This window comes from Ranitomeya variabilis, chromosome 1, assembly GCF_051348905.1.
Source record: "Ranitomeya variabilis isolate aRanVar5 chromosome 1, aRanVar5.hap1, whole genome shotgun sequence".
Lineage (NCBI taxonomy): Eukaryota > Metazoa > Chordata > Amphibia > Anura > Dendrobatidae > Ranitomeya > Ranitomeya variabilis.
In genome coordinates, this window is record NC_135232.1 from 879,293,955 (window position 1) to 879,308,397 (window position 14,443).

General features: G+C 44.7%; 1 protein-coding gene across 2 annotated transcripts in view; it reads left to right on the top strand.

Annotated features, from left to right (window-relative positions):
- The window catches only part of BANK1 (B cell scaffold protein with ankyrin repeats 1), an 828,100-nt gene that overhangs the window by 403,509 nt on the left and 410,148 nt on the right, over positions 1-14,443 (top strand). For both annotated transcript variants that reach the window (XM_077277945.1, XM_077277934.1), the window contains exon 6: positions 8,577-8,688. In XM_077277945.1, the coding sequence (XP_077134060.1) occupies positions 8,577-8,688 (112 nt within the window). The remainder of the gene's footprint in view (positions 1-8,576; positions 8,689-14,443) is intronic.

Here is a 14,443-nt window from a genome sequence, read left to right on the forward strand (position 1 = left end):
TACTTCTTCCATATTGTATATACCTGAGAAAAGACGGAGTCCAAGTCGAAATTAAGAAAAATATATATACAAATTTTTTATTCCACTAAAAAGTCAATACACAATAATACTGTCATTTAACAATCGATAAAGAGATGATACAGCAAGCAAGACTGAAGAAAACACTGAAAGTAAACGGTGACAACCCCTACAAGCGTCTGCATATATTACATAGTAAAGTGCTAACAGTGCTTATAATAATGAAAGTTTTAGGGCTGGGAAGGTTACCTACTGCATATTATGCATCCCAAAATGGGGTCAGAGTCCAGTACAATGCACTAAAAGTCAGTCCCGGTTTCATAAACCTTACCCATTATGCAGACTCCCGGAGGTTACCACCGAAGCCCCAACGCGCGTTTCACGTCGGCTTCGTCACTGCCCCTGCGGCGGGTACCGCGTGGCTCTCGTGCCTCTTCCTCTCCTGCTAGCCGGACTGACCTACCATTCAAAACTGTTTTCAGTGCAATTTTTCCAGTAAAACTTACATTTTGATGCGAATCAATTAATTCCTATCGGGGTTCTACTATATATACCATTCACGCTATATTTAGCACACTGATGAAGGTCCATTGCAGACCGAAACGTTTGTGACTACTGTATGTATATTAAACTCCCCCCTTTTTGCATCACATTGGAGTGTGCTAGTTGTAACTATTCCACAGAGAGACACTGAGCACACGGTGCTCAGTGTCTGCTGGATGACAGACTGTATGGGGGCATCATGCAACCATGCAGTCTGCCATGTAGATTCAGCAGAACTAGACCCGTCGTGGGACAAATGGATTAGCAGCATCTATGTGGAAACATGAGGAATATTGTTGCTTGTTTTTTTAAACTCTTTTGCAGATGACAAGGGCATCAGGGGAATGGACGAGGTCATAAGTATGGTTTAATTGAGATTATTAAAGGAGACTTTTTTCTGGGTGTCTATGTTTTCATACAATGTGACTATGGGGTTAGTAATGGGGGCGTCTCTTTGACGACTCAACATTACTAATCTTGCGGCTTGATGTCACCTGACAATACAAAGGTGACATCAACCCCCCAACAGCTGTGAGTTGATATTAATAGCCTGGGAATCTTCATGGGTATTGCCCCCTTCCCAGGCTGTAACATCTGCCCCCAGTCTTCGGCTTTCCCTCTGTTGGTTAACAAAATTACATGGGAGCCCACACCATTATTTTCCGGAAAATAATTTTTTATTATTTAAATACATGTCTGGTTATTTGCACACACACTGTACTAATTGTATTTGTCACTGACATCTATATATCTACCTATTCCATTTGTATTTACTGCATGCAATCCATGTCTTCTATCCTGTCGGCTCCTGCAGTGATTTTACACTACACGGCTTCTGAATTGCTGGCTTTTATACTATCTATCTATCTAATATATATATATATATATATATATATATATATATATATATATATATATATATGTGTGTGTGTGTTATGAAGAATATTTCCTTTGAAAATGATGTGTAAATGACATAGAGAATTTTTCTATGCAAAAGCTCATGTTAATCGCATTACAGTTGGGTAGCAATTGCACTGCACTCGGATATAAATCGGATGCTAGCTGTGAAAAAACGGATTGTACTCACATAAAAAACGCATGACATTCACATGACACTCGTCCAACTCTCCTGCATCGAAATCGGACTGATTTTAAAATCACTAGTGTGGCTCCAGCCTTAGAGCAGAAATCCGCTACCTGTTTGTTCTTTAATCCACATTTGAAGTCTGAGTGCAATATTCTTTCAGTGCATAAGGGTGGGACTGTGGGTAGGTTGTTCAGCTCTGCCCTGACCCCTCCACCTGCCTCTGGTGTATGTATGTGCCTCCTTTTTAAATTTTTGTGTTAGCACCTCCCAGCGGTCTTTAACAAAATACTGGCGGATGCGCAGACTGACCTCTGGCGGTCTTCAGTAAAAAGTAAATAGTAGCAGGCGTGTACTCCGGAGGACAGAGAATGAACTTCAATCCAATATTGCGGCCAGCATGCAGCAGCAGGTAAGGAAAGGGTGAATCAAACACCCGAAAACCCCACCTATATGACCCAAAACCGGTCCCGCCAAATTCAGGTGACAGTTTCCCTTTAACAATATTGGCGTCTTCAGGCGCTTCAATAAAGTGCCACACATGTATATCTTTTTAAGGCCACTTTCACACTATCAATATTTGGTCAGTATTTCATATCAGTAATTGTAACCCAAAACCAGGAGTGGGTGATAAATGCAGAAGTGGTGCATATGTTTCTATTACACTTTTCCTCTGATTGTTCCACTCCTGGTTTTGACTTACAAATACTGATGTAAATATTGACCAAATACTATAGTAAAATACTGACCAAACACTGAATGTGTGAACATGCCTTAAGGAAATATGTAGGGAAATCCATTATCCATGGCTAGTGTTGAGCATTCCGATATCGCAAGTATCGGGTATCGGCCGATACTTGCGGGTATCGGAATTCCGATACCGAGATCCGATACTTTTGTGGTATCGGGTATCGGTATCGAAACAACATTAATGTGTAAAATAAAGAATTAAAATAAAAAATATTGCTATACTCACCTCTCCGACGCAGCCTGGACCTTACCGAGGGAACCGGCAGCGTTCTTTGCTTAAAATGCGCGCGTTTACTTCCTTCCGTGACGTCACGGCTTGTGATTGGTCGCGTGCCGCCCATGTGGCCGCGACGCGACCAATCACAGCAAGCCGTGACGTAATTTTCAGGTCCTGAATGCCTAATTCTAGGCATTCAGGATTTTAAAATTACGTTCCGGCTTGTGATTGGTCGCGTCGCGGTCACATGGGCGACGCGACCAATCACAAGCCGTGACGTCACGGGAGGCAGGAAACGCGCGCATTTTAAAATTATGTCACGGCTTGTGATTGGTTGCGTGCCGCCCATGTGACCGCGACGCGACCAATCACAGCAAGCCGTGACGTAATTTCAGGTCCTGAATGCAGAATTAGGCATTCAGGACCTGAAATTACGTCACGGCTTGCTGTGATTGGTCGCGTCGCGGTCACATGGGCGACGCGACCAATCACAAGCCGTGACGTCACGGGAGGCAGGAAACGCGCGCATTTTAAAATTACGTCACGGCTTGTGATTGGTTGCGTGCCGCCCATGTGACCGCGACGCGACCAATCACAGCAAGCCGTGACGTAATTTCAGGTCCTGAATGCAGAATTAGGCATTCAGGACCTGAAATTACGTCACGGCTTTCTGTGATTGGTCGCGTCGCGGTCACATGGGCGGCACGCAACCAATCACAAGCCGTGACGTAATTTTAAAATGCGCGCGTTTCCTGCCTCCCGTGACGTCACGGCTTGTGATTGGTCACATCGCCCATGTGACCGCGACGCGACCAATCACAAGCCGGAACGTAATTTTAAAATCCTGAATGCCTAGAATTAGGCATTCAGGACCTGAAAATTACGTCACGGCTTGCTGTGATTGGTCGCGTCGCGGCCACATGGGCGGCACGCGACCAATCACAAGCCATGACGTCACGGAAGGAAGTAAACGCGCGCATTTTAAGCAAAGAACGCTGCCGGTTCCCTCGGTAAGGTCCAGGCTGCGTCGGAGAGGTGAGTATAGCAATATTTTTTATTTTAATTCTTTATTTTACACATTAATATGGATCCCAGGGCCTGAAGGAGAGTTTCCTCTCCTTCAGACCCTGGGAACCATCAGGGATACCGTCCGATACTTGAGTCCCATTGACTTGTATTGGTATCGGGTATCGGTATCGGATTAGATCCGATACTTTGCGGTATCGGCCGATACTTTCCGATACCGATACTTTCAAGTATCGGACGGTATCGCTCAACACTATCCATGGCACATGGTTTCCAAGCATCAAGTCAGGCTGATTGCAGAAGCAATCAAAGATCATGGTTATCATGGGGCATAGAAAAAAAGTTAAAGGGAATCCTTTAACCAACCAACAGGTTTTTGCTACTACATCTGAGATCATCATGATACGGGGACAAAGATGCTAATTCCAGTGATGTATCACTTACCAGGCTGCTCACTGAAGTTTTGATAAAATAACTGTTTTACCTGCTGCATATCTACCAGGTCTGTGAATTCTGAGCTGTGTATAACCCCACCCACATCACCAGTTTGCAGATTTCTTTGTACACTTTTAAAAGCCAGAAAGCTGCCAATAGAGGTGGTGGCGTTATGCAGAACTCATAAATATGGAGGACTACATGGCAGCAGGTTTACTAATCCTCTAGTGATCTCCTGCTGATAAAGTAGTGATTTTATCAAACCTACAGCAGACAGCCCAGTAGATAACACATCGATGGAATCAGGGTCTCTGTCTCTACATTATGCTGCTCACAGATTAGGCAGCAAAAACCTGGTGACAGATTTCTTTTAAACGCATGTAGGATAGCTGCGGAGACACCATCACGTGTTTCTCAACGCAAGTAGTGAATAGCCAGACCTTTCCCCGGGAAGGAACAACCACGGGAAGGGCAGCATCCAATAAAGGAAACATCCAATACAGGAAAACCACCTATGCCAAGCATGGAATCCATCCACAGACAGCTGTTTCGGGGTGTTTGCCCCTCATCAGTGTGGAGTAGGAATCTGGCTATTAGGAGCAGTGCCTAGTAAAAGGCTGTAAAGGCACAGATGATTGGCCTCGGGGAGACCAAAACATCCAACACCGCGGAGACACCATCATGTGTTTCTCAACGCAGTGATCCAGAACACTGCCCCCATCCCTTATGGGAAATATGCAAACGCATGTAGGATAGCTGCGGAGACACCATCACGTGTTTCTCAACGCAAGCAGTTAATAGCCAGACCTTTCCCCGGGAAGGAACAACCATGGGAATGGCAGCATCCAATAAAGGAAACATCCAATACAGGAAAACCACCTACGCCAAGCATGGTATCCATCCACAGACAGCTGTTTCGGGGTGTTTGCCCCTCATCAGTGTGGAGTAGGAATCTGGCTATTAGGAGCAGTGCCTAGTAAAAGGCTGTAAAGGCACAGATGATTGGCCTCGGGGAGACCAAAACATCCAACACCGCGGAGACACCATCACGTGTTTCTCAACGCAGTGATCCAGAACACTGCCCCCATCCCTTATGGGAAATATGCAAACGCATGTAGGATAGCTGCGGAGACACCATCACGTGTTTCTCAATGCAAGCAGTGAATAGCCAGACCTTTCCCCGGGAAGGAACAACCACGGGAAGGGCAGCATCCAATAAAGGAAACATCCAATACAGGAAAACCACCTATGCCAAGCATGGTATCCATCCACAGACAGCTGTTTCGGGGTGTTTGCCCCTCATCAGTGTGGAGTAGGAATCTGGTTATTAGGAGCAGTGCCTAGTAAAAGGCTGTAAAGGCACAGATGATTGGCCTCGGGGAGACCAAAACATCCAACACCGCGGAGACACCATCACGTGTTTCTCAACGCAGTGATCCAGATGCCCTTATGGGAAATATGCAAACGCATGTAGGATAGCTGCGGAGACACCAAAAGGGATGGGGGCAGTGTTCTGGATCACTGCGTTGAGAAACACGTGATGGTGTCTCCGCGGTGTTGGATGTTTTGGTCTCCCCGAGGCCAATCATCTGTGCCTTTACAGCCTTTTACTAGGCACTGCTCCTAATAGCCAGATTCCTACTCCACACTGATGAGGGGCAAACACCTCGATACAGCTGTCTGTGGATGGATACTATGCTTAGCATAGGTGGTTTTCCTGTATTGGATGTTTCCTTTATTGGATGTTGCCCTTCCCGTGGTTGTTCCTTCCCGGGGAAAGGTCTGGCTATTCACTGCTTGCGTTGAGAAACACGTGATGGTGTCTCCGCAGCTATCCTACATGCGTTTGCATATTTCTCATAAGAGATGGGGGCAGTGTTCTGGATCACTGCGTTGAGAAACACGTGATGGTGTCTCCGCGGTGTTGGATGTTTTGGTCTCCCCGAGGCCAATCATCTGTGCCTTTACAGATTTCTTTTAAAGAGATTTTATTTGTTATGTAAATTATCTTACTAATATAAATCTTTTATAACTTTGTCACACACTCAGTTTTCTATTCATTGCTGGTTCCAGAATATCAGCTTGCTGTCAGTGAATGCTAAATGCTGATGACATACAATCATTCTTCCTTCTGTCATAGGAAACATTAATTCCCTCAATACACTATACATAGCTACTCTTGCCTAGTTGTCGGCATTCTGTTAATATCAAAAACATTTTTTTCGCATTTCTAATGTTAATTAATTATGTTATTGTCTCTCACAAAATTGTGTCCCTAGTAATTCTGTTTTACTAAGCTGCAATTTAATAATTATCATGTCATATTATTCATCAAGCTTGTCTTATTAGTTGTCATAAGATTATGAAAAGGTTACAGTACAAAGACTAATGAAATTTGCTTCATCCTGTTAATTTATGCAAAAACATGATGAAACGATATCTTTTAAATATAACATTATTATTACAGAGGGGTGACATTACAGAACATTTCTTGTTGTAATGCCAAAAGGTCAAAAAACATGTTGGTTTGATATATACTTGGAATGCTACCAAACTGAATGTTATGGTGAAACTACAGGTGCTTCTCAAAAAATTAGAATATCATAAAAAAGTTAATTTATTTAAATTGATTAATACAAAAAGTGAAACTCATATATTATATAGAGTCAATTCAAACAGAGTGATCTATTTCAAGTGTTTATTTCGATTAATGTAGATGATTATGGCTTACAGCCAATGAAAACCCAAAAGTCATTATCTCAGTAAATTAGATTAATTAACAAAAAACATCTGTAAAGGCTTCCTAAGCATTTAAAAAGGTCCATTAGTCTACTTCAATAGGCTCCACAATCATGGGAAAGACTGCTGACTTGAGTGATGTCATTGACACACTCCACAAGGAGGGTAAGCCAAAAGGTCATTGCTAAAGAAGCTCACTGTTCACAGAGTGCTGTATCCAAGCATATTAATAGAATGTTGAGTGGAAGAAAAAAGTGTGGTAGAAAAAGGAGCACAAGCAACCGGGATAACAGCAGCTTCGAAAGGATTGTTAAAAAAGGCCATTCAAAAATTTGAGGGAGACTCACAAGGAGTGGACTGTTGCTGGAGTGATTGCTTCAAGAGCCACCACACACAAATGTATCCAGGACATGGGCTACAAGTGTCACATTCCTTGTGTCAAGCCACTCATGGCCAATAGACAGCGCAGAAGCATCTTACCTGGGCCAAGGAGAAAAAGAACAGGACTGTCGCTCAATGGTCCAAGGTGTTGTTTACAGATGAAAGTAAATGTTGCATTTCATTTGGAAAGCAAGGTCCCAAAGTCTGGAGGAAGAGTGGAGAGGCACACAACCCAAGCTGCTTGAGGTCTAGTGTGAAGTTTCCATAATCAGTGATGGTTTGGGGAGCCATGTCATCTGCTGGTGTAGATCCACTGTGTTTTATCAAGACCAAAATCAGCGCAGCCGTCTACCAGGAAATTTTAGAGCACTTCATCATTCCCTCTGCTGACAAGCTTTTTGGAGATGGAAATTTCATTCTCCAGCAGGACTTGGCACCTGTCCACACTGCCAAAAGTACCAATACCTGGTTTTAAAACAACAGTATCATTGAGCTTGATTGGCCAGCAAACTTTCCTGAACTTAACCCCATAGAGAATCTATGGGGTATTGTCAAGAGGAAGATGAGACACCAGACCCAACAATGCAGATGAGCTGAAGGTTGCTATCAAAGCAACCTGGGCTTCCATAACACCTCAGCATTGCCACAGGCTGATCACCTCCATGCCACACTGCATTGATGCAGTAATTGATGCAAAAGGAGCCCAAACCAAGTACTGAGTGCAATTACTGAACATACATTTCAGTAGGTCAACATTTTAGATTTTAAAACCATTTTTCAAGCTAGTGTTATAAAGTATTCTAATTTACTGAGATAATGACTCTTGGGTTTTCATTGGCTGTAAGCCATAATCATCAACATTAATAGAAATAAACACTTGAGATAGATCACTGTTTGTAATGACTCTATATAACATATGAGTTTCACTTTTTGTATTGAAGAACTGAAATAAATTAACTTTTTGAAGATATTCTAATTTTGTGAGAAGCACTTGTATATAATTGTTCAGATTTTGTTATAGTTTGTATTAGATTTCTGAACATATGGTAAGTGCAGCGTTCAGGCTCTAAAGTGACGTGTTGCAGCATTTGTGCTATTCACACCATAACCATTGGATAAAGGCACAAGTACCTTGTAGCTGCTGCAACAAATCCAAAAACAATTATGCCATTACAGTTCTGTACATACTGAAAACAATTATAAGGGTGATTATAAAGGGTTTATAAGAATTTACATGATTTGCAATAAAGAAATTCTATGTTCCCCATGTGTGTGCGTCAAAGGCACAGTGTTGACTGATTTGTTTTGGTTCTTGTTAAATATATGTTTGAGAACTGTTAATTGTTACTTTTTTATTTTTATGTTGTATCTTCTTGATTTTAGGCATTCAATGTATATACCTTAAAGGAACTGGATAATGTGCTGATGAAATCATTAAAAAATAAGATTTTGTCTTGTGAATACAACCTTCACGAGCTAACCCAGCGCAGAACAAGTAAGTATGGTTTCCATTTTCGATGCCTTTTCTAATTTGTTTAGATTGACTTAATATGTAGTACTGTATGGCAATATGCAATACTCTAATAAAGCGCTGTTCACACTTCTTTTTGAACCTTTTATTGGAGGTATTCTCATCTTTCCTGACTTATTGTCATGATCCATTCCTGGGTTTAATCCGGTCTGACGTTTTTCCGGGCGGATTATGTCAAGGGTTAACGTTGCTCTGCCTCATTCTGGGCTCAGGTTTGCTATTTAGCTCCCATGCATCCTGCTGGCGGTGTCAGCTATAATTCTGCCTTCGGCGTGTGAACCTGTCTCTGGTAGCTCTTGATTTGACCTGCTGTGATCCCTGACTTGCCCCGTGTCTTTTGACTCCCTCTGTTAAATTTTGGAGGGTATTTTGTAAAAGATTGGGTGTTTACTTAACCTTCTCCTTCTCCTTACCATCCTGAGACCAACGGTCAGATTTTGAGGTGTCTTGCTACATCTCAACAGGATGATTGGTGTTCTTCGTTGCCCGTGGCTGAGTTTGCATTTAACCCCTTAACGACCGCCGATACGCCTTTTAACGGCGGCCGCTAAGGGTACTTAAACCACAGCGCCGTTAATTAACGGCGCTGTGGAAAAAGTGAATAGCGCCCCCCAGAGTCGGATTTTCTCTGGGGTCTCGGTTGCCGAGGGTAGCCGAGACCCCAGAGAACATGATTCGGGGGGTTTTTACCGACCCCCGAGTTGCGATCGCCGGTAATTAACCGTTTACCGGCGGTCGCAACAAAAAAAAAAAAAACGCGATTTGCCGTTTAATTTCTCTGTCCTCCGATGTGATCGCACATCGGAGGACAGAGAAATGTGGTCCCCGATGGCCCCCAATAGCCCCCCAATACTTACCTACCTCCCCCGGTGCTCCTCCTGTCTCCCCATGGGCGCCGCCATCTTTTTTCCGGGAAAAAATGGCGGGCGCACGCGCAGTGCGCCCGCCGCCCGGCACCCGGATGTTCTTTGGGGTCTCGGCTGCCGGGGGTAGCCGAGACCCCAAAGAACATGATCGGGGTCGATTTGCACCGACCCCTGCTTTGCGATCGCCGGTAATTAACAGTTTACCGGCGACCGCAAAAAAAAAAAAAAAAAAAAAAGCGATCAGTTATTTCTCTGTCCTCTGATGTGATCGCACATCAGAGGACAGAGAAATAGGGGGATTCGGGGACCCTATCATACTCACCCGGGGTCCCTGGGTCCTCTTCTGTCTTCTCCTGCCAGCCGGCTTTTTCATCATGGCGGGCGCATGCGCAGTGCGCCCGCCATCTGCTGCCATCTGCCGGCCGGCAGGAGAAGACAAGTTGGGGCTAAAATTAGGGTTAGGGTTAGGGTTAGGGTTAGAGTTAGGGTTAGGGTTAGAGTTAGGGTTAGGGTTGGGGCTAAATTTAGGGTTAGGGTTAGGGCTAGGGTTAGGGTTAGGCTACTTTCACACTAGCGTTTTTTGGCTTCCGTCGCAATGCGTCGTTGGAGAAAAAACGCATCCTGCAAAAGTGCTTGCAGGATGCGTTTTTTCTCCATTGGCTTGCATTAGCGACGCATTGCGACGGATTGCCACATGTCGCATCCGTCGTGCGACGGATGCGTCGTGCTTCGGCGGACCGTCGACACAAAAAAAACTACATGTAACTTTTTTGTGCGACGTGTCCCACATATTTCAGTGCCACGTGCCACGTATTTAAGTGCCACGTGCCACGTATCAAAGTGCCACGTGCCACATATTTCAGTGCCACGTATCAAAGTGCCACGTGCCACGTATCAAAGTGCCACGTGCCACGTATCAAAGTGCCACGTGCCACGTATCAAAGTGCCACGTATCAAAGTGCCACGTGCCACGTATCAAAGTGCCACGTGCCACATATTTCAGTGCCACGTGCCACGTATCAAAGTGCCACGTGCCACATCTTTCAGTGCCACGTGCCACGTATTTAAGAGACACGTGCCACGTATCAAAGTGCCACGTGCCACATATTTCAGTGCCACGTGCCACGTATTTAAGTGACACGTGCCACGTATCAAAGTGCCACGTATCACGTATTTAAGTGCCACGTATTTAAGTGCCACGTATCACGTATAAGTGCCACGTGTCACGTATTTAATTGCCACATATTTAAGTGCCACGTATCAAGATTTTCCATGGAGAACAGACACATCCAGAGATATGTCTGCTCTCCACGGCTGCAGCAACACACTGACAGGAGCCATAGTTCCTGTCGGTGTGTCACTGCGCATGCGCGAGCGAGTTTACCGGCGGTCATTGACCCCGGCACTCTCGCTTAACGGCAGTGCTGCGTGGGAAAGTTCAACGCAGCTGTACTGCTGTTAACCGAGACGCCGGAGTCATTGAACTCCGGAACAGTACGCGATACACTGCTAGGAGCTTCGCTCCTGGCAGTGTATCGCCGGAGAGCAGCCGATCGGCGTGGGACACTCGTTTTATGGATTCTGCGGACAGGGAGTATGAATTTGGTTTATTATTTTTGGATTTTTTCCTGGAGGATCGAGGGCTTCGCCTACAAGTGTGCTGTTGGTGAGTATATACTCTGTGTTATATGTTGTATGTACTGTGTGTCATGTATGTGTATTGTGTGTAGGTGTTTTGTGTAACTTTACAATTGTGCTAAGTCGCCGGACACAGGGACAACTCTCCCATCCTAATACCGGATGGGAGTAGTAGTCCCATACGGCGACTTAGCACAATGGTGGCACTAGCGTCGCATGGGGACACACACACGCACACACACGCACACACACACACACAGAAGGACTCCATGCTGCTTCACTGGGGGGCGGGGGCTTCCCTCTTCCTGTCCGACGTCACGTCCGGTCCTGGGTGTCAACCCCTCCGTACAAAGACGCCGACACCCAGGACAAAGGCGCTGTGTGTGGAAGGTAATATGGGGCCCTAGGGGGATACGCAGACACGCCGCTGCGTAAAGAATTGACATGTCAATTCTTTTTACGCCGGCGTGTTTGCAGACAAAAGCGCCGCGTTTTTTTGCGGTGTGTCTGAACGGCAAAGTGAATTTCTCATTCACTTTGCCGGCAGACGAAAATGACATTGCACATTTTTGAAAAGCGCCCGCAAAATAGCGCTCAAAAATGCGCTATGTCTGAAAGTAGCCTAAGGCTTCTTTCACACTTGCGTCGGTACGGGGCGGTCGCAATGCGTCGGCCCGATGTACCGACGCACGTTGTGAAAATTGTGCACAACGTGGGCAGCGGATGCAGTTTTTCAACGCATCCGCTGCCCAGTCTATGTCCTGGGGAGGAGGGGGCAGAGTTACGGCCACGCATCCGCGGAAATGGCGGACGCGACGTACAAAAAAAAGGTTACATTGAACTTTTTTTGTGACGACGGGGGCTAAAGTTATGGTTAGGGTTGGGGCTAAAGTTAGGGTTGGGGCTAAAGTTAGGGTTAGAGTTGGGATTAGGGTTAGGGTTTGGATTAGGGTTGGGATTAGTGTTACGTTTGGGATTAGGGTTGGGATTAGGGTTAGGGTTGGGATTAGGGTTAGGGGTGTGTTGGATTTAGGGTTTTGATTAGGGTTATGGTTAGGGTTGAGATTAGGGCTGTTTTGGGGTTAGGGTTGTGATTATCGTTAGGGTTGTGATTAGGATTATGGATCGGGTTGAGATTAGGGTTAGGGCTGTGTTGGGGTTAGGGTTGGAGTTAGAATTGGGGGGTTTCCACTGTTTAGGTACATCAGGGGGTCTCCAAACACGACAGCCAATTTTGCGCTAAAAAAGTCAAATGGTACTCCCTCCCTTCTGAGCTCTGCCGTGCGCCCAAACAGTGGTTTACCCCCACATATGGGGCATCAGCGTACTCGGGATAAATTGGACAACAACTTTTGGGGTCCAATTTCTCCTGTTACCCTTGTGAAAATAAAAACTTGGGGGCTAAAAATCTTTTTTGTTGGAAAAAAATATATTTTTTTATTTTCACTACTCTGCATTATAAATTTCTGTGAAGCACTTGAGCTTTCAAAGTTCTCACCACATATCTAGATAAGTTCCTTAGGGGGTCTAGTTTCCAAAATTTGGTCACTTGTGGGGGTTTCTACTGTTTAGGTACATTAGGGGTCTGCAAACGCAACATAACGCCCGCAGACAATTCTATCAAAGTCTGCATTGCAAAATGGCGCTCCTTCCCTTCCGAGCTCTGCCGTGCGCCCAAACAGTGGTGTACCCCCACATATGGGGTACCAGCATACTCAGGACAAATTGGACAACAACTTTTGGGGTCCAATTTCTCTTGTTACCCTTGTGAAAATAAAAATTTGGGGGCTAAAAAAATCTTTTTTGTGGGAAAAAAAATATTTTTTATTTTCACTACTCTGCATTATAAACTTCTGTGAAGCACTTGGGCATTCAAAGTTCTCACCACATATCTAGATAAGTTCCTTGGGGGGTCTATTTTCCAAAATGGGGTCACTTGTTGGGGGTTTCTACTGTTTAGGTACATTAGGGGTCTGCAAAGGCAACATAACGCCCGCAGACAATTCTATCAAAGTCTGCATTCCAAAATGGCACTCCTTCCCTTCCGAGCTCTGCCATGCGCCCAAACAGTGGTTTACCCCCACATATGGGGTACCAGCATACTCAGGACAAATTGGACAACAACTTTTGGGGTCCAATTTCTCTTGTTACCCTTGTGAAAATAAAAACTTGGGGGCTAAAAAATCTTTATTGTTAAAAAATATATATTTTTTATTTTCACGACTCTGCATTATAAACTTCTGTGATGCACTTGGGCATTCAAAGTTCTCACTACACATCTAGATAAGTTCCATGGGGGGTCTAGTTTCCAAAATGGGGTCACTTTTGGGGGGTTTCTGCTGTTTAGGCACATCAGGGGCTCTCCAAACGCGACATGGCGTCCGATCTCAATTCCAGTCAATTTTGCATTGAAAAGTCAAATGGCGCTCCTTTGCTTCCGAGCTCAGCCATGCGCCCAAACAGTGGTTTACCCCCACATATGGGGTGTCGGCGTACTCAAGACAAATTGTACAACAGCTTCTGGGGTCCATTTTCTCCTGTTACCCTTGGTAAAATAAAAATTTGGAGGTAAAAAGATCATTTTTGTAGAAAAAATGCGATTTTTTTATTTTCACGGCTCTACGTTATAAACTTCTGTGAAGCACCTGGGGGTTTAAAGTGCTCACCACACATCTAGATAAGTTCCTTAAGGGGTCTAGTTTCCAAAATGGTGTCATATGTGGGGGGTCTCTACTGTTTAGGCACATCAGCGGCTCTCCAAACGTGACATGGCGTCCGATCTCAATTCCAGCCAATTCTACATTGAAAAAGTAAAACGACACTCCTTCTCTTCCAAGCTCTGCGGTGCGCCCAAACAGTGGTTTACCCCCATATATGGGGTATCGACGTACTCAGGAGAAATTGCACAACAACTTTTGTGGTCTAATTTCTCTTGTTACCCTTGTGAAAATAAAAATTTGGGGGCAAAAAGATCATTTTTGTAGAAAAAATGAGATTTTTTATTTTCACGGCTCTACGTTATAAACTTCTGTGAAGCACTTGGGGGTTCAAAGTGCTCACCACACATCTAGATAAGTTCCTTGGGGGGTCTAGTTTCCAAAATGGTATCACTTGTGGGGGGTTTCCACTGTTTAGGCACATCAGGGACTCTCCAAACGCGACATGGCATCCGATCTCAATTCCAGCCAATTCTGCATTGAAAAAGTCAAACGGTG